This window comes from Gorilla gorilla, chromosome 23, assembly GCF_029281585.2.
Source record: "Gorilla gorilla gorilla isolate KB3781 chromosome 23, NHGRI_mGorGor1-v2.1_pri, whole genome shotgun sequence".
NCBI lineage: Eukaryota > Metazoa > Chordata > Mammalia > Primates > Hominidae > Gorilla > Gorilla gorilla.
The window spans coordinates 43511397-43533834 of record NC_086018.1 but is presented as its reverse complement, the minus strand read 5'-3'; the positions used below and the strand labels follow the sequence as shown (position 1 = coordinate 43533834).

The 22438-nt window shown below is 54.3% G+C and overlaps 1 protein-coding gene across 2 annotated transcripts in view; it reads right to left on the bottom strand.

Moving 5' to 3' along the window:
- The window catches only part of FBLN1 (fibulin 1), a 99243-nt gene extending 76805 nt beyond the window's left edge, over nt 1–22438 (bottom strand). The window contains exons 1-2 of one of the 2 annotated variants that reach the window (XM_004063640.5): nt 22039–22438; nt 6270–6375 (exon numbers count right to left, since the gene is read on the bottom strand). In XM_004063640.5, coding sequence (XP_004063688.2) covers nt 6270–6375; nt 22039–22117 — 185 coding nt within the window. In that variant the 5' untranslated portion in view covers nt 22118–22438. The remainder of the gene's footprint in view (nt 1–6269; nt 6376–22038) is intronic. The other variant, XM_031005326.3, reaches the window with a different exon arrangement.

The following is a 22438-nucleotide window of genomic DNA, read 5'->3' as shown; positions in this document are numbered from 1 at the left end:
AGTGTGATCTCAGCTCACTGCAGCCTCTGCGTCTCGGGTTCAAGCGATTCTCCTGCCTCAGCCTCCCCAGTAGCTGGGACTACAGGCATGCGCCACCACACCTGGCTAACTTTTGTATTTTTGTAGAGACGGGGTTTCACTGTGTTGGCCAGGCTGGTCTGGAACTCCTGAGCTCAGGTGATCCCCCCGCCTCAGCCTCCCGAAGTGCTGGGATTACAGGCGTGAGCTACCGTGCCCGGCCTCTTTTTTAAAAAAAAGAAAGACAGAATGTAGTATGGTGTCTGGAGTCAGAGTCAGGAGGCCCAGTTTTGTCACCAGAGTGGCCGCGTCACTCCTCTGAGCACTAGGCTTCACCCGCACAATGTTCCTGCTGATTTGAAAACCAAAAAGCGGCGGGGGGCTGACTCTGGGCCCAACCTTCCACCCCTTTATCAGGTCGAGCTCTTCTCAGTGCTCGTTCCATCTTCCAGGCTCAGAGCAAACAGCTTCTGAGAGTCCTGTTGGGTAGCCTGCCCAAGGCCTCAGAGGGAGGGATGGTGGCTGCAGTGGCACCTAGCTGCAGAGCCCACGCCTCCCAGCCCTGCCGGGGCTCTGGGGAGAGGTCCTCGACCTGCCAAAATCAGCTCCTCCAACACAACCATGAGGCTGTGACAGCTAGGGGCTGGCGTGGGCGGGCTCCAAAGGCAATGAGCAGGAGAGGAGTGTGTCACGGGTGGCCCCCGACCAGACCCAAAATAACCCCAGCTCCAGCCAAAGCCAGCAAGGGCAGGAAGAGCCACCCAACCCGTGCCTCCAGGAGAGAGGGTGGGGGCCTCTCCAGCTTCCCTGCACTGCCAGCCAGGCCACTTCTGCACAAAAATGGCAGCTGCCAGGGCACCTTCCCCCAACCTTCCCTGGGGGACTGGAGGTCTGGACCCGGCTGCCCATGTGTCTCAAAACTGCCTTCAGGCTCCAGGATGGAATTACCGAGCTGAGCTAGCACACATTTCACTCATGCTTTCGGTGGATTTGCAAATAACAGGCGTTTCACTAAACTGCCAGAGTGAGCCACCAGACATGCGTGCATCCATTCAAAAACTATTGGCTAGCCAGAAAATCACAAGTGTTGGTGAGGATGTGGAGATGCTGGAACCCGTGTGCATTGCTGGTGGGAATGGAAAAGGGTGCAGCTGCCGTGGAGCACAGTTCCTCACAAAATTAAAAATAGAATAATCATAGGACCCAGCAATTCCACTTCTGGGTAAATATCCAAAGAACTGAAGCACGGTTTCAAACAGATACTTGCACACCCATGTTCACAGCAGTTTGTTGTTGTTTTTTGTTTTGTTTTGTTTTGTTTCTGAGATGGAGTCTTGCTCTGTCGCCCAGGCTGGAGTGCAATGTTGCCATCTGGGCTCATTGCAACCTCCGCTTCCTGGGTTCAAGTGATTCTCCTGCCTCAGCCTCACGAGTAGCTGGGATTACAGGCACCTGCCACCATGCCCAGCTAATTTTTTATATTTTTAGGAGAGATGAGATCTTGCCATGTTGGCCAGGATGGTCTCAAACGCCTGACCTCAAGTGATCTGCCCGCCTCAGCCTCCCAAAGTGGTGGGATTATAGGCGTGAGCCACTGCGCCCAGCCTCACAGCAATATTATTTACAACATCCAAAAGGTGGAAGCAATCAAGTGTCCCAGGCACCTCAGGGTGTCCAGCTGCCTCAGGCTCACCCCCAACACCCCAGCCTCTATCTCACGGCCCCCTCAGCCACCTGGTTACCCTTGTATCTGGTGCTTCCTCCCTGGGACTGGCCATTGCTGGCTCCACTCCAGCCACCCTGGCCGCCTTGCTGTACACACCCTCTCCTCTGGGCTCTTGCGCTGGCTGTTCCCTCGGCCTGGGATGCTCTTCCCACTTTCCATACTGCCCACGCCCCATTCAGGTCCTGGCACAGTGAGGCCAACCCCACGGCTCCAAAATTATAAACCCACCATGAGCAGAAGCCCCTATGCCTCCCTGTTTCCCCCACAGCACATCCTGCCTTCCTACAAACCATCAGACGGACTTATTACTTTCTTTGCGTTCTGCATCCCCTGTAGAATGCCACCTCCACGAGGCCAGGGGACTTGCATATTTCGTTCACCGATTGATCCCCACTCACCAGAACGGAGCCTGGCACCTAGCAGGCCCTCAGTGAGATTTGCAAAATAAAGAAGGGGTTAGAGAAATGCTGGGCTGGAAAATGTCAGCTTGGGACTTGCTTTAGGTTTCACTGGATGTGTCCAAATTCCTCCAAAAGACGCTGAAGGACATGTGGGTTTAATCTAATCCAAGGTTTTAGGTGGATTTAGATCTGGATCCCAAGGAATGTCAGGCCTTGGTGGAGACCTAGAGTCAAGATGATTCATGATGGGAAAACATCAAAGCTGCCATCTTCTGACCACCCCAAACACGTCCTTGTTGAAGCTGCAGGCTGCTTAACCCCTGCTTGGCTACAGCCCATGGTTGCGGAGGGGTCGGCCTCTCCCTGCAGTCCTCTCTGAGCCTCTCACCCACTCAGGGAGCTGACACCCCCTCCTTTGGGCCCTATGGACCCTCAGGGCCTCACACCCTCGACTGCTGCCAGGAGGGCTGGCCTGGGCTTGCCTGCCTGCTCATGGCTTTCATCCTGCCTCTTCCTGAGCATCAAGAACCAATAAAGATTTGTTGAATGAACAAAAACTGATTTTACTTCAGCTGGTGAGCCTCACAGAAAGCCACTTCAAAAGAAGAGAATTTGGCTGGGTGCAGTGGCCCATGCCTGTAATCTCAGCACGTTGGGAGGCTGAGGCGTCTGATCACTTGAAGCCAGGAGTTCGAGACCAGCCTGGCCAACATGGTGAAACTCCCGTCTGTACTAAAAATACCAAAATTAGCCAGGCATGGTGACAGGCACCTGTACTCCTAGCTACTCAGGAGGCTGAGGCAGGAGAATCGCTTGAACCCAGGAAGCGGAGGTTGCAGCAAGCTGAGACTGCGCCATTGCACTCCAGCCTGGGCGACAGGGCCAGACTCCATCTCAAAAAGAAAAAAAAAAAGAGCCGGCTAACACAACAGACAAACCAGGTGGTCAGTGATCCCTGTTTTTTGCATCTTTTAAATATCACTATTAAGAGGATTCTTGTAAATAAGATTTGATTTCTGATCTGCCCTATCCCTTCCCTGCCTTCATTAAAAATGAAAATCTGTACAAAACTCATTAGAAAATCCCCTCATTAGTATCACTGCACTGCTGGCCACACCCCGCATCCACAGCCCTTGCCTCAACCAGACAGGAGCTCTGACCTCCCCAGGTTGGGGAGGCTGGGGCGGGGTCCTGCTCACCCGAGGACCCCCACAGCCGCATCAGTGACTGCCTCCTGAACCCTTATGTGGGCTCCGTCTCACTGTGACCTGGAGCCCAGGCTTGGCCTCTGATTGGCACAGGCTGCGTGGGGTTTGGACCCCAATGAGAACAGGGTAAAGGGGAAGCACACAGGAAGGGCTGGAGGGCAGCGGACAGCACCTGGGGCCACAGGGCAGTGACGCAGGCAGAGCCGGGCAGCTCAGTAGCTCACTTGAGAGGCAGCCTAGGACAGGTATGTGGCCCCTGGCCTGTGTGTCCACTGGGATGAGTCAATGGGCCTCCTGGGGCCCAAGTGACACAATGGGCCAGTCACTTGCATCTGGTGACCCTGGAGTGGTGTCCTGGGCATTGAGCCACATGTTTCAGGGACACTGTCATATGGAAACTCACGATACCCAGGAGTGTGGACTTGCACCCGCACTTAAAGAGAGAAGGAATGCCCTCTCAGCCATTCTGATGGTATTTCTTACATTCCAGGAAATCTAATGTATGTCTGAAATTTCTAAGAAGGCAATCTGTTTGTCCTCTGGGACTCAATGGAGATTAAAGATAAACCCAAAATTGGCCGGGCACAGTGGCTCATGCCCATAATCCCAGCACTTTAGGAGGCCAAGGCAGGAGGATCACCTGAGGTCAGGAGTTCGAGATCAGCCTGGCCAACACGGTGAAACTCTGTCTCTACTAAAAATACAGAAATTAGCCTGGTGTGGTAGTGCGTGCCTGTAATCTCAGGTACTCGAGAGGCTGAGGCAGGAGAATCGCTTGAATCTAGGAGGCGGAGGTTGCAGTGAGCCAAGATCAACATACTGCACTCCAGCCTGGGCAACAGAGCAAGACTCAGTTTCAAAAAATAAAGAAAAAAGATAACTCCAAAATGTATCAAAGACATTAGTGAGTAGAAGTCAGTCATACATTTAATAGTGACTAAAATCCCCATTCACAAGCAAGGCCCAGAGTGCTGCTGAATCTGCGGCCTCAGTTCCTCTGCCTGCACATTGAGGGGTTACACGGGCTGATGCCTCACTTTTATTTCAGTAAGTATTAATAGTAGTGGCTCCCTATTATGGGCTAAATTGTGTCTTCCCAAAATCTATCTGGTGAAGTCCTAACCCCCAGTATCTCAGAATGGTACTCTATTTGGAGACAGTCACTTTAAATGGGTGACACAGTTCAATGAGGTTGTTAGGGCAGGCTGTAATCCAAAGGACTGGTGTCCTTCGAGGAAGCGGTGAGCAGGACACAGACACATACAGAGGGAGGGCCGTGTGAGGACACAGGGAGAAGAGGGCATCTACAGGCCCAGGAGAGGAGCCTCAGAAGGAGCCCACCCTGCTGACACCTCGGTCTCAGACTTCTGGCCTCCGGAACTATGAGGAACCGGTGGTTGAGCCACCCTGCCCCTTATACACTGCTCTGGCAGTCCTAGAAAACCGATACGTTGCCACAGTCTGGCTTTGTGGTGCTGATTTCATAGGTGATCTCTGATTTTTTTCTTTTGATGGTGGGGGCACGGAGTCTCACTCTGTCACCTAGGCTGGAGTACAATGAACGGTCTCAGCTCACTGCAACCTCTGCTTCCCGGGTTCAAGCGATTCTCCTGTCTCAGCCTCCCGAGTAGCTGGGATTACAGACGCCCGCCACCACAACCAGCTAATTTTTATATTTTTAGTAGAGATGGGGTTTCACCACGTTGGTCAGGCTGGTCTGGAACTCCTGACATCAGGTGATCCACCCGCCTTGGTCTCCCAAAGTGCTGGGATTACACGGGTGAGCCACCGCGCCCGGGTGATCTCTGATCATTATAACAACCCCAAAAAGGAGGTATCATGGTGCCTTTGAGCTGGCTCAGGTCACCCAGCCAGAAACTCAACCAGTTGGTCCACCTCCCCAGCCCTTGTCCTTCCTGGGGCCAGGCTGGCTGCTGTCTGTGCAGACGGTACACAGAAAGTAGGTGCTCCACATGGGCTTTCTGGGGTTTTCACTACTATTTTTATGATGATGATCAGCATGACCTAATCTCATCATTTATTCCTTTTTTTTTTTTGAGTTAGAGTTTCGCTGTTGTTGCCCAGACTGAAATGCAGTGGCGCGATCTCAGCTGACTGCAGCCTCCGCTTCCCAGGTTCAAGCGATTCTCTGGCCTCAGCCTCCCAAGTAGCTGGGATTACAGGCGCGTGCCACCACGCCCAGCTAATTTCTTTTGTATTTTTAGTAGAGACGGGGTTTCACCGTGTTGGCCAGGCTGGTCTCAAACTCCTGATCTCAGGTGATCCACCCACCTCGGCCTCCCAAAGTGCTGGGATTACAGGCGTGAGCCACCGCGCTCGGCTTCTCATTATTTATTCTAAGCTTACACGGTCTCAGAATTTTCAGAGAGCTGGAGTCAATGTAGGGAGAGAAGAATAAAAACGGTCGATCCAGATGTTGGCTACTGCAGAAGCTGAAAAACCGGCTGGTGAAACGCTTCACTCTGGGCCGGCTCATTGGCATTTTTGGGGTCTGTAGGTGGTCCGTGTTTCCACTCGCAAAGCTCTTTAGTCACATCATCTCCTTTGCTCCCCCACAACTGTCCCCCCTTTTTTAAAAGAGAAAACTGACTTGCCCACAGCTGCCCAGCTGTGGCAGAGCAGCTGCAAGCCCAGATCTTCTTGTTCCCAGCCCAGTGAAAGAGACACATACCCCGACAATCACAGAGTGGCACAGGAAGGGTGAGCCAAGGCCCGGTGCCAGGCCGGTGCCAGGAGGGAGGCAGGAGTCACCCACTGCAGCACCCGCAGCCTGGATGGATCCGGGCCTGGGTGTCCAGCCTCTCCCGAGAGGTCTGGCACACACTGTCCCTTCCTCCCCCACTTTTCTCTAAAGGAACATTGTTCCAGTGAAACAGTGGCCACTGGCAAACGTACCTGCATTCTTTGGATTCCGTAGCATATGGCAGCGAGCAGTCCTTCTGATGAGTGGCCATCCGGTGTCCGTCCGCACAGCAGGCCTCCAGGAGGGCATCCGCGTCCACTGTGCAGGGAAGAGAACAAGCTGAGAGGTGGCTCCCCACTCAGCGGGCGGAGGGCCCTCCCAGATGCACCACCAGGACACGCACGTCCTTCTATCTTGACGACAGCATCAGGCTGGGGGCACATCCCTTAGTCACTCTGCAAACCAGTACTGAAAACCCCACCAGACCCCAGCTGCGAGTCCACACCCCACTCCTTCCTAGAAGAAAGACCTGAATCCTCCCCCATCTGAATCCAACTTGGACAGGGCTGCGGCTCAGCCCCTGAGATCCAAGCACACATGGATCCCTGCTACAGCCACATGCTGGAGATGCTGATGCGGTCCCTGTCCAGACAGGGTCTCTGCCTTCACAGTCCAGTAGGCAAGAGAGACAGTCCCTGATGACAGAGGCACGGCCACGCTGCCGGCCAGCCCAGCCCAGCAGGTCAGGGAACAGCCGACATGACTCTTTCCAGAGGAGAGACTGCAAACAGGGAGGGGGTTCAAAATGCAACGAGCTGAGTCAAGTAAGAAGGAAAAAAAAATTTTCTTTTTTTTTTTTTTTTTTTTTTTTTTTTTGAGACAGAGTCTCTGTCGCCCAGGCTGGAGTGCAATGGCGCCATCTGAGCTCACTGCAACCTCCACCTCCCAGGTTCGAGTGATTCTCCTGCCTCAGCCTCCTGAGTAGCTGGGATTACAGGTGCCCACCACCACGCCCGGCTAGTTTTTTGTATTTTTAGTAGAGATGGGGTTTCACCATGTTGGCCAGGCTGGTCTGCAACTCCTGAACTTGCGTGATTGGCCAGCCATGGCCTCCCAAAGTGCTGGGATTACAGGCGTGAGCCACCGCACCCAGCCTAAAAACCACCATTTCTAGACCAGCTTCTGTGACCCACATCCGTGTTTTCTCCTTTAATCTTGGGAGCAAAGGGGCAGGAGGGGGGACACAAGCCTCAAGCTACAGATTGAGGAAACCGAGGCTGGTGATGGTTTCTGCCCTTGACTTACCACAAGATCCCCTCTTCCACAGAAACGGGGACCTGTGAGAAGTCTGGTGAGGATAGGACTGGCAAAGCAGAAAGCACAGGTTCAGGAGTAACCGCAGCCTGGCCATCTTATCTCCCACTCGCAAAAAGGGCAGATGAAAGGATCACACTCCAAGCAGCCGGCCCACACCCTCAGAGCCAGGCCACAGCCCAAATGAGCTGGGCACACAGGCCCTTGTGCCCCATGCCCCAGCCCAGGCTACAGCCCCAGTGGGCACCCTCCCAGCCCCTCAGCTCACGGAAGGGAGAAGACCCCATTGTGCCCTGAGGGAGGAGCGGCCGGGTGCCAGGTGCCCACATACTTGGCCCTCATTCTAAAGGACTCAAATGCCAGAAAGCATTAGCACGACAGCCCCAGCTGCTGGGCAGAAGGTCACCTCTCGGCAGGATGTTACAAAACTGGGCTTTAAGAAGCACCACTTTTCCTTCCTAATGGCTTTCCAGCCCCTAGAGGGTAAATCCCACTGGGCTTGGCAGCGTTTCCACACACACCACTGTGGGTGCTCTGCCTGAATGCATTCTTCTTCCAGGCTGGGCCCTCGGGGTGGCCCAGAGGGCGGCTGCTGTCTGCTGGGTGAGGCAGCACCTTGCTAAACCACCCTATCGGTCATCAGCCACTGTAAGCACTTCTAGACTATGCGGCCTTCAGATGCTCCATCCCGTTCTCAGCAGGGGAGGAGGAGAAACTTGCAGAAACATTCCAGAATGGATAACGTCAGTGCACGAATGAGCTAGGGCTCAGCCAGGCCATTCCACAAGGCCAGGAGGAGGGGGGTCTCACCTAGAACCATGTCCCCCAGTGACAACTTCTGGGCTTTCCCTTTTCCCCAGGGCTTCCAGGAAACTCAGAGCTGCTTTCTGCAGTGCAAGGTAGACCCACCCTTCTGACTCTCACCCGGCTCCCCGAGGCTGGCAGGAGGAGTCCTGCAGTGGCGTGGGTAAGGGTGAAGGTTCGTGCCTCAGCAAAGCCCAACAGTTTCCAGCAGCCTGACCACTCAGCCCCTCTCCCACCTCAGGTGTCCCCTCTCCAACGATGCTGTTCGGTGAACGTGAGATTCACCAGGAGGCAGAGCTAATGTCAAGTTGTCTGGAGTTGCCTCCCAGCACCAGAGGAAAAGTCATCAGGAGTGACAACCATGTTATCATGGGGATAACCTTGAATGTTCCCATTCACTCATTCATTCATTCTTGCTCTAACTCATTAAGAAAAGCAAAAGCACTCACTAATCCAAGGACCTTATCTGTTACAGACGAGACAGGCCGTGGTGCACTCCTGGATGAACACGATGTGATCCAGCCATGTGGCCTGACAGCGAGGCTGCTCTCCCCTGTGCAGCCAAGCCCAGTTCCCATCTGTCCCCATACCCCCTTCACCCCTTCTGCAGCCAACCCCAGTTCCCATGTCTGTCCCCAGACTCCCTTCACCCCTTCTCTGGCCAGGCCCACTCAGCCCCCACCTGCAGTTTCACCCTCGTGTCTTCCGCAGCCCGTCTCCTGTCCTAGCCCACCTCCCATGTCCTGTCACCCTCTCCTGGCCGCCTGCCTGCCCACCCTGCATAGCTCGGGTGCCCCTCTGCTCCCATATCACCCCGTGCCTGGCGCATGTCTCCCCATCCTCCAGAGCCCTGCCTGCCTGCCTTACCCTCATAGCCACAAATGTCTTGAGGGCAGGCTCTGTCTCCTGTCCTTGTATACCCCCGGCATCCATGCCAGCATGTGGCAGCTACAGAGTTGAGTAGAAACAGTGTAAGCTTTGGAGCCAAACAGCTTTTGGTTCCAATCCCAGCTCCAGCACTTTCTTGCTCTCTAACCCTGGGCAGGCAGCATCGCCTCTCTGAATCACAGCTTCCCCAGTGGGAAAACGGGGCTTGCACTGTCTTCCCAGGGTTGCTGAGAAGAGGGATGCACTTTATAAAGTTCCAAGCACACAGAAAGTTCTCTCTAAACAGTGGCTGGAGGATTAAACCTTCGAAGGGGATTGACTTATCGCTGCTCATAAGAAATGGGGGAGACACAGCCGGGTGCTGGTGTGCAGAATCCCCCGCAGGTGAGCTGTGGCCCCAGAGCCTCCTTCGGACTCTGAGAAAGGAAAACACAGGGAAGGGCAGGCTCCCGTAGCCCTGGGAATTTTGCACCCAGAGCTGCAGAAACGGTTTGGAAATGCTTCCTGCTGGGGAGTCTGGGTACTGTGAACCTCACTCTCAGCAGGACAATCAAATGTGAAGTCCTTTGGTCTTCCGGAAACTCAAAAGGCAGCTCCCATGTTCTGAGCAGCCCCAGAGCTGAACTCTGCAAAGCAGGGCTGTCTGGGGGCTGTGCCCGAGGGGAGCTGAGCTCACCCCGTCATTAGCCAAGGGAGAGCTCCTGCACAGCCCCATCAGGGAGTCCACAAAGAGCCGAGCAGGGACCATGGCCAGGCTGGATGGCAACGAGGCAGAGGCATGGGGAGGGGACCCAAGAAGTGGACGATCATCCTCACTGTAACACTCACCAATCAATTGCCGGGCCCTGACCCACAAAGGCCTACAGACAAGGCCCCTCTCATTCACCGGCTCTCACTCCTCAACCCCTTCCATTCATTCTGCTATCATCCTGCCTGGGCTCCAAATGGAATTAAGAACAGAGGAAGCTGAAAAGCGTCAAGTCACCAGTGACATGAACATACATGTTAAGGTGTCCCTGCTCCCACCCAGCCTATGCTGCACCCACAGCAAACCACTGTGTGACCAGCTCCTCACAGGGCTCAGTGGACACTGGAGGCCCCCACGCCCTCCTGCCCACTGCTCTCACCCACGGCTCCTGGGCCCTGAGTTCTGGCATCAGGCTCAGTCCTGGCAGCCTCCAACACTGTTCTTTCTTGCTCCTCCTGAATTAAAACCTCCTTCGGGGCCAGGGATGGTGTCTTCCTCCTCTCACTGTCCATGTCGCACCTGCCCATGCCCAGCACAAACGTCACGGCTCAGTAAGCACCAGTTAAACAGAGCCAGGGCAAGGGGCCCGATCTGCAAGACCACTCTTGACATGCAAAGGCTGCTGGGGCAAGATCCTCTGCCCCCACAAACAAGCCTCCTCCTCCTCCATCGTCCCAGGGGGTGGAGGCAGTGACCCCCAGGAAAATCCCGAGGGGCTGGAGCCCATCCACACAAAATACAGGGCTGGTTAGAATTTCGGCAAAAGCCAGGGATGAGCTAGGGGTGGGGGAGTGGCTGAGGCTACAGAACTGCCAGTTTCTTAGCCTTGGAGATGTGCCTCGATCTTCCTAGTGGACTCAGCACTGCTTACCTCCCACCCATTAGAGGAAAACTGAGCTTCAGGGAGAAGAGGGGCCTGGCATCATGGCTCCAGATGCCAACAAAAGTACTATCTGCAGCAGGTTAAACATGTGTGTAGCCCACACAAGAAAAGGTGTGTCATTAACTTGGGTTCCAAAACAAGGGCACCGACCTCTTTACAAGCTTACCTTGGGACAGGGCAGGAACAGGTTCCCTGAAGCACAAAACCAACTCCGCTCCCACCCCTCAGACATATCCTTTCCAAGACACATTCCGATTAGAAACGAAAAAAAGTTGTCTCTGTCCCCTTTTAAATAAACAAGCTTGGCCAGGTGCGGTGGCTCATGCCTGTAATCCCAGCAGGTCAAGGTGGGTGGATCATGAGGTCAGGAGTTCGAGACCAGCCTGACCAACATGGTAAAACCCCGTCTCTACTAAAAATACAAAAATTAGCCAGGCATGTGGTGCACGCCTGTAATCCCAGCTACTCAGGAGGCTGAGGCAGAAGAATCGCTTGAACCTGGGAGGCAGAGGTTGCAGTGAGCCAAGATCACGCCACTGCACTCCAGCCTGGGCGACAGAGCAAGACTCCGTCTCAAAATAAAATAAACAAGCTTTACTCTGGTTATGAAAAGAAAGGCCAGTAAGGCACGTATGGTGACTCAGGACAAGAGTACCTATGAGGTCCCTAGAGGAGTTAAATTTGTAGGGAATTTGTCAGAGACAGGAAGTAAAAGGATGGGTGGGTGCCACAGGCTGGGGGGGAGAGGACGGGGAGTTAGTATTTAACAGTTTGGGAATATGAAAAGTTCTGGAGATGGAGGGTGGTGATGATTGTACAATAATGTGACTGTATTTAATACCATTGGACCGTACACTTAGAAATGGTTAAAATGGGCCGGGCGCAGCGGCTCATGCCTGTAATCCCAGCTACAATTAGCCGGGTTTGGTGGGGTGAGCTTGCAATCCCAGCTACTCAGGAGGCTGAGAGGCAGGAGGATCACTAGAACCTGGGAGGTAAAGGTTGTAGTGAGCAGGGATTATGCCACTGCACTCCAGCCTGGGCGACAGAGTGAGACTACATCTCAAAAAAAAAAAAAAAAGGAAATGGTTAAAATGGCAGATCCCATGTGACGCATATTTTACCACAATAAAAAGTACATCTTTTAAGCAAAACAATTTAGTGTTTGTTGGTCATCTTATAACATCCTACATTAGGAAAGCAATCGATGTTTTGCCCGTTGACTTACTTGCCTTCTTCAATCAATGTTGTTTTCATGCAGTAATCTGAACAGTGTCAAGCGAATTAATTTAGTAGATTGTATTTCAGAATGTTCTGTACAGCAGTTTGACAGTGTATGCAATGGTTTACATGGCAAGCTATGAAACTTCCAATGAGACTTAAAATGTTCAGTAAAAAATACATTGCAACTTTGCAACCAAAATAAAGATGACTTAACAACTTTAAAAGAACAACAACAAAAAAAAGGCCAGGCATGGTGGCTCAAGCCTATGATCCCAGCACTTTAGAAGGCAGAGGTGGGAGGATCGCTTGAGCCTAGGAGTTCAAGGTTGCAGTGGGCCACGAATGCACCACTACACTCCAGCCTGGGGTACAGGGGGAGACCCTGTCTCAAAACAAACAAAAAAACTAAAAACAAAAGAACACCCTGAGGATCACAGCTCCCCTGTGTGTCCTGTGAGGGTAGGGCGATGGGGGTGGGGAAGGGCCTGGGGTCCAGCCCCACCCTGGCTGTGCCTCCCGCATCCCTGCAGGGACTTGCAGCTGCTCATTTGCCTGGGGATCAGGTCACCTGTGGATATCCAAACACCGGGTGTCCCGAGCTTTGCTGCCCCATCACACAGGCTGGGGACCATCTGAGGCCCACAGAGGCACCTCCCACCTCACTCTCCTATCCACCTGCTCATCAAGTCCTACCCCATGTGGTGCCTTCTCAGTGCCTGCCCAGGACTCTCGGCCAGGCTGGGGTGGGGGCAAAAAGGGGACTGGGGCTAATAGATCCCCCACGCCAACTTCACGCCTCATGGGTACCAAGAGTTCTGCAGGGGTCGACAGCATCCAACCAACTGCCTGATCAGTCAGGCCCCCCACCTTCAGAAGGGTGTCAAATCAAGGCCATTTGTACACAAACCCTAGGGCAGCTGAGCAGCCCTGGAACACTGTGAGTCAGGAGGGTAATGTGGGCCAACCGAAGCCACGCCTGCTTCTTCCATCCCAGACCACCAACAGCTGTGAGCAGCTCTGAGATCCAAAAATTACCTCTGACCAGTCCCACACTGGACACCCACCCAAGTAGAACAGGCACTCGCTGGTAACTCGACACTGGGCTGTGGGGGATCAAGAGAGAAGCAGGGCCTCAGGGGACCTGGAATCTTCTCTCCCAGACCATTTCCTGTTGTTTCGGAGGAGTTTCAATCAACCAGTCTCAATCTGACCCCTGCATCTGATCATGTGAGTCAGATCCAAAGCATAATATTAGACATAAACCAAGAGCACACTCTCGCAAAATCTCGTTCACCTTCAACTCGAATGTTCCCAGGGAAGGCAACGCTGCAGGTTAAAACTGCTCAGCCTTGAATCCAGCTCCCTCCCTAAGACTCACGGAGGCTCACTTCCTTCATCTGTAAAAATGGGGGAAGAGGCCGGGAGCAGTGGCTCATGTGTGTAATCCCAGCACTTTGGGAGGCTGAAGTGGGCAGACATCACTTCAGGCCAGGAGTTCGAGACCAGCCTGGCCAACATGGTAAAACCCAGTCTCCACTAAAAATACGAAAATTAGCTGGGCATGGCAGCGGGCACCTGAAATCCCAGCTACTCAGGAGGCTGAGGTGAGAATCACTTGAACCTGGGAGGCAGAGGTTGCAGTGAGCCAAGATCGCGCCACTGTACTCCATCCTGGGTGACAGAGTGAGACTGTCTAAAAAAAAAAAAAAAAAAAAAAGCCAGGCATGGTGGCTCATGCCTGTAATCCCGGCACTTTGAGAGGCCGAGGCAGGTGGATCACCTGAGGTTGGGAGTTTGAGACCAGCCTGAGCAACATGGAGAAACCCCGTCTCTACTAAAAATACAAAATTAACCAGGCATGGTGACGTATGCCTGTAATCCCAGCTACTCGGGAGGCTGAGGCAGGAGAATCACTTGAACCCAGGAGGCAGAGGTTGCAGTGAGCTGAGATCATGCCATTGCACTCTAGCCTGGGCAACAAGAGCGAAACTGTATCTCAAAAAAAAAAAAAAAAAAAAAAACATGGGGGAAGATTGATGAGATAATCCAGGAAAAGTGCTTACATTAGCACACTGACCACAGGAAAAAACAGAAGCTTCAAAATTAAACAAAAGGAAAAGTTATCACACCAGGATTGGGAGAACATTCTTTTTCAAAGGAACCACACCAGGATGACATGGTGCCCGATGGCCAACACGCCACCACCTCCACCACCTCTCTTCAGGAGAGAGGCATGCCTGCCGGAGTAACTGGTGCAGATGGATGGAGCTGGCTCAGTTCACAGGCCTCAGATACCGTTTGTTGCCTGGGACAGCTACTAAAACTAAATTTTTTCCAGGTGAGTTAAACCTCCATAAAGATTATGGTGTAGATCAGCGGCATGCCCCATGTTCCAAGGCATGCAGAGAAACACAGGTCACATGGCCTGCGGGGACCATGCCCTGGACACCCGGGAAGGATATGGCCACGTGCTCTTTCTAAGACTACAGATGCTCAGAGAGATTCTGTACCACTCCTTGGGTGGAAGCTTCCAGAATGTCAGCCTGCTAGCTGTAAACATCGCAGAAGCTTTGGGCAATGCCTGATCCCATTCCCAGCAGCCTGTGAGCCACGAGGATCTTAATTCCCAGGTTGCTGATCAAGCAGACTGTCACAGAGGGGAGACTGGGGGCTGGGAACCGGGAGGCCTGGAGTCTGCTTCTGATCTCATGGTTGAGAGTTTTCCCACCTGGAGCAAGTCCGGGCCTCAGTTTTTTCATTTATAAACTGAATGGAGGATTTGGCCTGCAGTTAAGAGCAGGCTTCCCAAATCCCACCCTGTGTAAGGGCATTGCTCTGGCAAAATTTCCACTGGGTTGCAACAAAATAGGGTGAAAGCAAAGCAGGATCCAGGGACCTCTACAAAGCCGGCCCGATTCCATCTACAATACTGTCTTTTATTGTGAGACTGTGTCCTTCCAAAATCCGGGGCATTAAAATGTCCCCTACCTCTGTGAAGTGGTGACGATATGAGATGGTGGTTGATTGGGTGTCTGTTTTTTATTTTAATATCCTCATCGGGCAAATGAGGATATTTTAAGTTGGCAAAGCTCCGTGAATAGCTGGGGATGAAGTAAAGGCATGTGATCTGAAGCCAGCCTCAATTTCCTTGATTTCCTCTGCTCAAGCTCAAAAACTCAGAGGCAGCTGAGGGCGTCAGGAGTTTTGAAAAGTGAATGGGAGCTTGAGGCTTCATCCTGTGTGCCTCCCGGACTCACCACACAAAAGAATCATGCCCCCGCCCCACCTGCCCCATAGCATTGTCTAAAGCTACAGCAAAGAGTTGGAGTGGCCTCCGTGGTGTCCAGAACCAAGGAACCGAAAAGCCTGAAATGCAACAAGATGTCAACCACAGAGACCCTGATGGAAAGTTCCAACCAAACAGGACTGGGCAACTCCACCCAACCCCCACCTGCACCCTGCCCCTCCCGAGTAGCTGGGATTACAGGCACCCACCACCACGCCCGGCTAATTTTTTGTATTTTTAGTAGAGACGGAGTTTTACTATGTTGTCTGGGAAACCACCAGGGGTCCAGCCAGATTGGCCTATGTCCCTGCATCCCTTACAGTTCCAGGATGAGGACAGACGCGTGTCCCCTCTTCAAGACCACCTGGCCTCTGCAGGAGGAAGCAGGGCGAACTGGAGCCTGCTCTTAGGGTTCCTGGCCCCATCCCCAACACAAGACCTGACTGTGTCCACTGCTGAGCCTGTTCCCAGCATCTGTCATGGACATGACGGGTGTCTTGGATGGTGAACCAGCCGGGAGGAGGCAGCAGGAGAGAAGGAGCAGAAGGTACCTCTCTGGGAAGGCGAGAAGCATTCTCCCCACAGTTCCCTCCAGGCAGCTCTGGCCCCGGCAGCAACTTCCTACATCAGCCCAGTGCACAGAGGGGCATCCTCATCCTTCTGCAACATCCCACCCTGCTCCAAGGGCCTCCTGGGCTTCCAGGATGCATCTCCCCTGGTGTTCCTCTCACCCCTCTGGCCACCTGTCATGCATCTTCTGCACCTGGCATTTGGAACCTGGAGCTTCAAAGGCTGGAGGGTCCCAGGACGCTTGCTCTCCTCAGGCCAGCTTGTTCATGCCACACCAGCTCAAAGGTCCCTTCCTCCAGGAAGTCCTCACAAACTACTGCCAATGCACACACATATGCACATACACTCGCATGCACACGGGACAAATATGTTTTCTTTCTTGCATGGTCTCTTTGTACCCTGAGCTTCCCAGCACTTAGCACAAATAATTAACTCTGTACTTAGTGCCATGAGTCTGAGCCAGACACTGTCTCATTCTGCCTCCTGCCCCCATGCCTGCCCTAAGCAGTTATTCAATAAATGTCCGTGAATGAATGAATGCACAAATGATCTCACATGATCCTAGGTATTCTATGAAGTGGGGGCAAAGAGAGAATCACCAAGTTGCCCGAGGCCACGCAGCCTCTGCAGAGGCAGGCTTCAGATCCAGCTCTGACTGTAAAGCTCATACACACCCCACCATCACACTCCAAAGGAAACAGGCATCCCCCCTGAACTAGACTTAAAGATTTAAGTCTTCTAAAGGTGCGTGAGGCTGGCTGGGCGCGGTGGCTCACGCCTGTAATTCCAGCACTTTGGGAGGCCAAGGTGAGCAGATCACGAGGTCAGGAGTTAGAGACCACTCTGGCCAACATAGTGAAACCCCGTCTCTACTAAAAATACAAAAAATTAGCCAGGCGTGGTGGCGGGCACCTGTAATCCCAGCTACTTGGGAGGCTGAGGCAGGAGGATTGCTTGAACCTGGGAGGCAGAGGTTGCAGTGAGCCAAGATCACGCCCGTGACAGTGCGAGACTCCATCTCAAAAAAAAAAAAAAAAAAAAAAACAAAAAAGATACGTGAGGCTGTCCAGTGTGCTGGTGAGGGGTATGACGTCAGGGCCAAGCTGCCCAAGCTCAAGTCCTGCTGCTGTCACTTAGCAGCTATGCAACCACAGTCTTGCTACCTGGACTCCCTGGGCCTCCATGTCCCCTCATTGATGAGGGGGACAATGACAGCACCTCCTTTGCAGGGCTAGGGTGAGGGTATAGCTAGGTAACACAGGTGAACTGGGGCAGGGGTGGGGCAGGAAGGTGCTCGAGTCCCCGTGCTGTGGGGAGACCATGCTGGGTAAACAGGTGTTGGATTTCCATCCTCAACCTACCACACGCATCAGTGACTCTCAGAAATGGCACTGTGCAGGTCCACAGAGGAGTTCTAGGCCAAAACAAGAAGCCAGGCTTCATACCTAGGCAGCAAAACTCACAGGACCTTTTCACTCCAGTGGGTAACAGGATCCAAAATGAAAAATAGGGCCAGGCGCAGTGGCTCACGCCTGCAATCCCAACACTTTGGGAGGCCGAGACGGGTGGATCACTTGAGGTCAGGAGTTCAAGACCAGTCTGGCCAACATGGTGAAACTACATCTCTACTAAAAATACAAAAATTAGCCACGTGTGGTGGCGCATGCCTGTAGTCCCAGCTACTCAGGAGACTGAGGCAGGAGAATGGTTTGAATCCAGGAGGTGGAGGTTACAGCGAGCCGAGATCGCACTACTGCCCTCCAGCCTGGCCGGCAGAGTGAGACCCCGTCTCAAAAATAATAATAAAAAATAAAAATAGGTTCAAAACAACACTGGATCACTTATTTCGTAGGGCTGCTGAGAAGATGACATTCGTTACTAAATGTAAAGCATTTCACCTATAATAATTACCCAGAGGACACTCACATCTTATAGTGAAGGAAACAGAGGCAGAGAGTTTGTGGGTGTCATCAAGATCTCTCCAGACACTTTCAGAATTGGGACCAACACACAGCTTCCTAACCCCCTTCTCATGTTGGCTCCGCACAGTGTAGTAACCCGCAAATAACCTGCAGGAAGCTATGGCGACTGGTGCCTCACTCCCTCCCACCCCAGCCTCTAGTTAGGACCACTGTGGGGTTAAAGGAGGTGGGGCCCAGCCCAGCTCTAGGCCCAGCCCCAGCCCCGCTCCTCGCTGGGTGACTTGTGGCAGATGACTTAGCCTGCCCTGAGCTCCCCTCCAGCCTCAGGGGGTCTCCTATCCCAGGGAAGTTGACACAGTGGTTCCCCCCTCCCACCCTGTTTAGTTATAGGGCCACATGTGAGATCATCACAAGGAAACTGGAACCATATGGGGCCTACGAAAGGATTCATTCATCAAATTGTTATGATTTGCTATTCTGCAAAAGGAAAATCTTGTTGTATAAAATATGCTGGCAAAATAACTACATGCCCTCTTAGAACTGTTCTAATAAACTTCACCTGGAAGGCGGCCCTGACCAGGTGCCCAGTGCTCAGAGCCCGGGCTTAAAGTGTCACCAGGTCAGGGAAGCTGCTGGAGAAGTCTCTAGACAGCACAGTCTCCCCCAGTAGTGAGGAGGGGGTGGAACTGGAAGGAACTGGAAGTGGGTAGAAGGAGGGGGTTTCCCTGGAAGTCTCGTGTTTTCTCTTCCTTCCAGGTATTTGGCCCCGCCATTTCCCCTGCCAGGAACACCCTTTCCCCCATCCTCCCAGCCCTACCCACAGACTTAGCCACTGCCTCTTCCTCCTTAGGTTCCCAGTTTGCATGCCGCTTCCTCCGGGAAGTCTTCCCTGACTCTGCCAGTAGGGCTCAGTTCATTTTTCTGGATCTCCTAGTTGCATGAGGGGGAAAAACTGGGTCTCTCTCCTTTCCTGCCACATCCACAAGTTATAGAGCAGTGTCTGGCACTGAGCTGTCCCTTAGTGAATGAATGACTGAATGGCTAAGAACACCACCTTTCCTGACACGGGTTTGGCACTGACGACTACCAGTCCTATAGCCCCATGGGGCCTTCTGCTCAGCGCCTGGCTGGGAAATTCAGTAGTAGTAGAATGTTCAGAGGCATCTTGGGGAAAACGATTCTGGGGTATTGGCAGAATTGCGCTCTTCCCGCGCTCCCCTCACATCAAGCCCCATCTCCTCCAAGGAGCCGCCAGGGAGCCCCCAAGGGCTGTGAAGGCTCCTGGTGCCAACACTTCCTAGAGAAGGGGACAACAGGAATAATAGCTAACATTAATAACAGAGCTGCCAGCCGGCGCGGTGGCTCACACCTGTAATCCCAGCACTTTGGGAGGCCGAGATAGGTGGATCACCTGAGGTCAGGAGTTCGAGACTAGCCTGGCCAAGATGGTGAAACCCCATCTCTACTAAAAATACAAAAATTAGCTGGGCGTGGTGGGCGCCTGCAATCCCAGCTGCTGGGGAGGCTGAAGCAGGAGAATCGCTTCAACTCAGGAGGCGGAGGTTGCAGTGAGTCGAGATCATGCCATTGCACTCCAGCCTGGGCGACAAGAGCGAAACTCCGTCTCAAAAATAAACTAAAATAATAATAATAATATAGCTGCCATGGTAGACACTATCCTATGTTCTCTCTCTTAATCCTCAAGACAACCTAAGTAGGTTTTTGTTCCCTTCATTTTATAAATGAGAAAACCACCAAACCATCTCATGGCTTTTTCTGATGCAAACTGATTTCTAGTCTCACGAGGCCCGTGGAGCCCTCCAGGACCTGAAGATGAGTCAGCCGCGTGCCCCTACTCCTGCCCTACACACCTAACAAGGGTGGCAAATGCAGCCCTGAGTTGGGGGGCCCTCAGCAGGGCCAGGAGCGGGGCGTGAGCCAGAGCTGTGGGTGCTGCAGGAGAGGCCCCAGCCCTGACCCCCATGGCACAGAGTCTCATCTTCATGCATTCAGTGCCCTGGCCCCCACCTCCTGACTGGGAAACTTCCAGGAGTGGCGGCACAGACCACATGTTTTCAAGCCAAGTCCTCCCTGGCCTTTGTTCTCCCTCCCAACTTTCTTTTAATCAGTCGGAAACGCTGCCCGGCTGCAGCCAGAGGCCAAGAAAGCCTTGGAGAAAACACAATCGTCTTTTCCTAACACCTCCTCCTCTCCACTCCCTCCCACCCAGCTCTCAGTAAAGCCCAACGGGACGGACAGACACAGGACAGACAGGCGGCTCCTCTCGGCCGTTTAGCAAGAAAGATCAGCGCCCTTCTCCATTTAAGTGGCCGTCGCCAAACGAGTTTCTGCAGATCAGCTAACAGGCTCACCATCTGTGGCCCCACAGCCCTCTGAGAGCAGGGGCGGTGCCACTTGTGGCCTTACATACAGGGCTTCGGGGGCCTCACAGCTGCAGATAGGGGCCAGGCAGTCTTCAAAAGCCCCTTCCCAAACTGTACCAAATTAAACCTGTTGAAACTCAAAGAGACTTCTCCCCAAAAGAAACAAAAGGCCCACAGGACATCCAGCTGCTTTTATCGAAGTGTGCAATTAGGAGGCTTTTTTAAACCCTTCCAATTACAAACTTCTCTGTGGCTCAGTAGTGAGCCACACTGGGCCCGCAAGTCCTGGGGTGTTCATTCAGTCACACACACATAGGGAGAAATTGTTCGCAAACCGTAGACAGAAAAGAACAGTGAGAGGGAACGCAGAGACTCCCGGGCCAGGGAGAGTTTTACCACGCCTTCTCTCAGGCCCTCAGCTTCCTCATCGACACAGTCGGGGCCTCTGAGGCTCCTTCCTTTTCTAACAGGAGTCTCGGATGTCCCACCCACCCATCACCCAGGGCCCCTCTGGGTTCTCCCTCCAGCTGGCAGCCACCCGGCCGCCTGCTGCTTGCTGGAATGCCCTCTTCCCGCGCTCCCCTTACGTCAAGCTCCATCTCTTCTAAAGAGCCTCCAGGGAGCCCCCAGGGGCTGCGAAGGCTCCTGGTGCCAACACTGAGCTCTGCGCCTCCCCACACCGTCTCCAACCCCAGGAGGTGCCCAGGCCGTGCCCAGCACCGCCTGAACAATCAGAGCTCCACAGGGCTCTGCTGCAGCGAGCCAGTCAAGAAAGCTCTGTAGAGCTCAGCTCCCAGCCTCCCCTCCCCCTCCAGCCCCCTTCCTGGAATCCCCCAGTGAGCATTAGTTGGGACAAGTGACCTTTTGACTAACAAAGGCGGTCACCAGAGGTTAAAAGGAACTCAACTAAACCAGGGATTAAGACTCGGATTCTGAGGGTGGCCTAGGGCACTCCCCTGAACCTGGGCCACTGGAGAAACAAAGACGCCAGGAGTGCCGGGCCTGGCTATTGGCTCTGAGAAGCCACGGGTCAGCAGAGAGGTCACAGGTCATAGCTCTGCCGCCCAGCAGCTGCTCTGATCAGAGGACCTCGTGGTAGTCCCCCCAGGGACCAGGCCTTGAGGGTTAGGGGGGGAGAAAAGCGCAGGCTGGGTGGGCACTGTCCCGGAGCTGTCAGTCCCAGAGTTGGGGCCTAAGGTCTGGGCCATCGATCAGATCTGCTATTGGAAAACTCCATCCCCCTTGCCATTGGTGGAAGTGACCAGTCCCCAGTCCCCGCTGAGCACCGAGGCCGGCAGAACCACTGCCTTGGGCTCTCTGTCCCGGGAGGGAGGCAGGGAGGAGGTGGCCAGGTCCACATCCCCTCCATCCTCCCAGCTACGCCCCAAAAACCTCCAGGCTGCTCCCTGGCTTTCTCATTTCTTCCTCTCCAGCCCCTATCCCAGGACCGCTAGTGTCTCCTGGGGAAAAGACTGCTTCCCACCCTCCAGGCTCAAGTTTCACATCCGCAAGCTGGGTACAACAGCCCCTACCTGGGGGTGGAGGCGGGAAGCGGTGAGGAAAGATAGCCGAGGGCGCTTCCAGCGTCAAGTGCAAGGCGCCCTGGGCTCGGTAACCCCCAGCCAGCGTCCCCCAGCCCAGCCAGCGCCCCTGAACCCTCAGGGCCCGGGATGCGGCCCCCGGAGCCGGCTGGATTTGCTAGGACTGGGGTAGGACGCTGTGTTTGAGGGGTGGGGGAATCCGGTTTTGAAACAAGTCCCCAGGCCTGGGAGGAGTTGAGGACCGGAGTGGGCCGTGGGGGAGGGGGGCGTCTCCGGGGCCTCGGCGGTGACAGTCCGGGGGCGCCGCGCAGGGCAACGCACGGACTCCGAGTCCCCGTGGTTCCGAAACTCGCAGGGAGCGCGAGGCCGAGGGGGTCGGGACCCTAAGCTGGGGCGGCGGACCCGGGACGCCCCTACCTCCGGCCGCCAGCAGCGCAAGGCCGCCGAGCAGCAGCAGCGGAAGCGGGACCCGGCGCGACGGCGCGGCGCGCTCCATGGGCGGCGGGCGACGGGCGGTGGGCGGCGGCGGACAAAGGCGCGGGCGCGGTCCTGGGGCAGCGGCGCGGGCTCCACGCTCCGGCCGAGCCTCGGCAGCCAACGCTGGGCCAGGGCCGCGCCGTTCAATTATCCCGCCCGGGAGGAGGGCGCGGCGGAGGCGGGGCCGCGGGTCTCCTGGTCCTCCCTCCCCGGCGCCCCCTGCCGGGACCCTCCCTCCCCGGACCCCGGCTGCGAGGGGCGCGCGCCCACGGCTGGGGGCGAGGGCCTGGATCCCAGACTTCCCCGGAGGGGGCACAGAGGGGGCGCCTTCGGGCCGGAT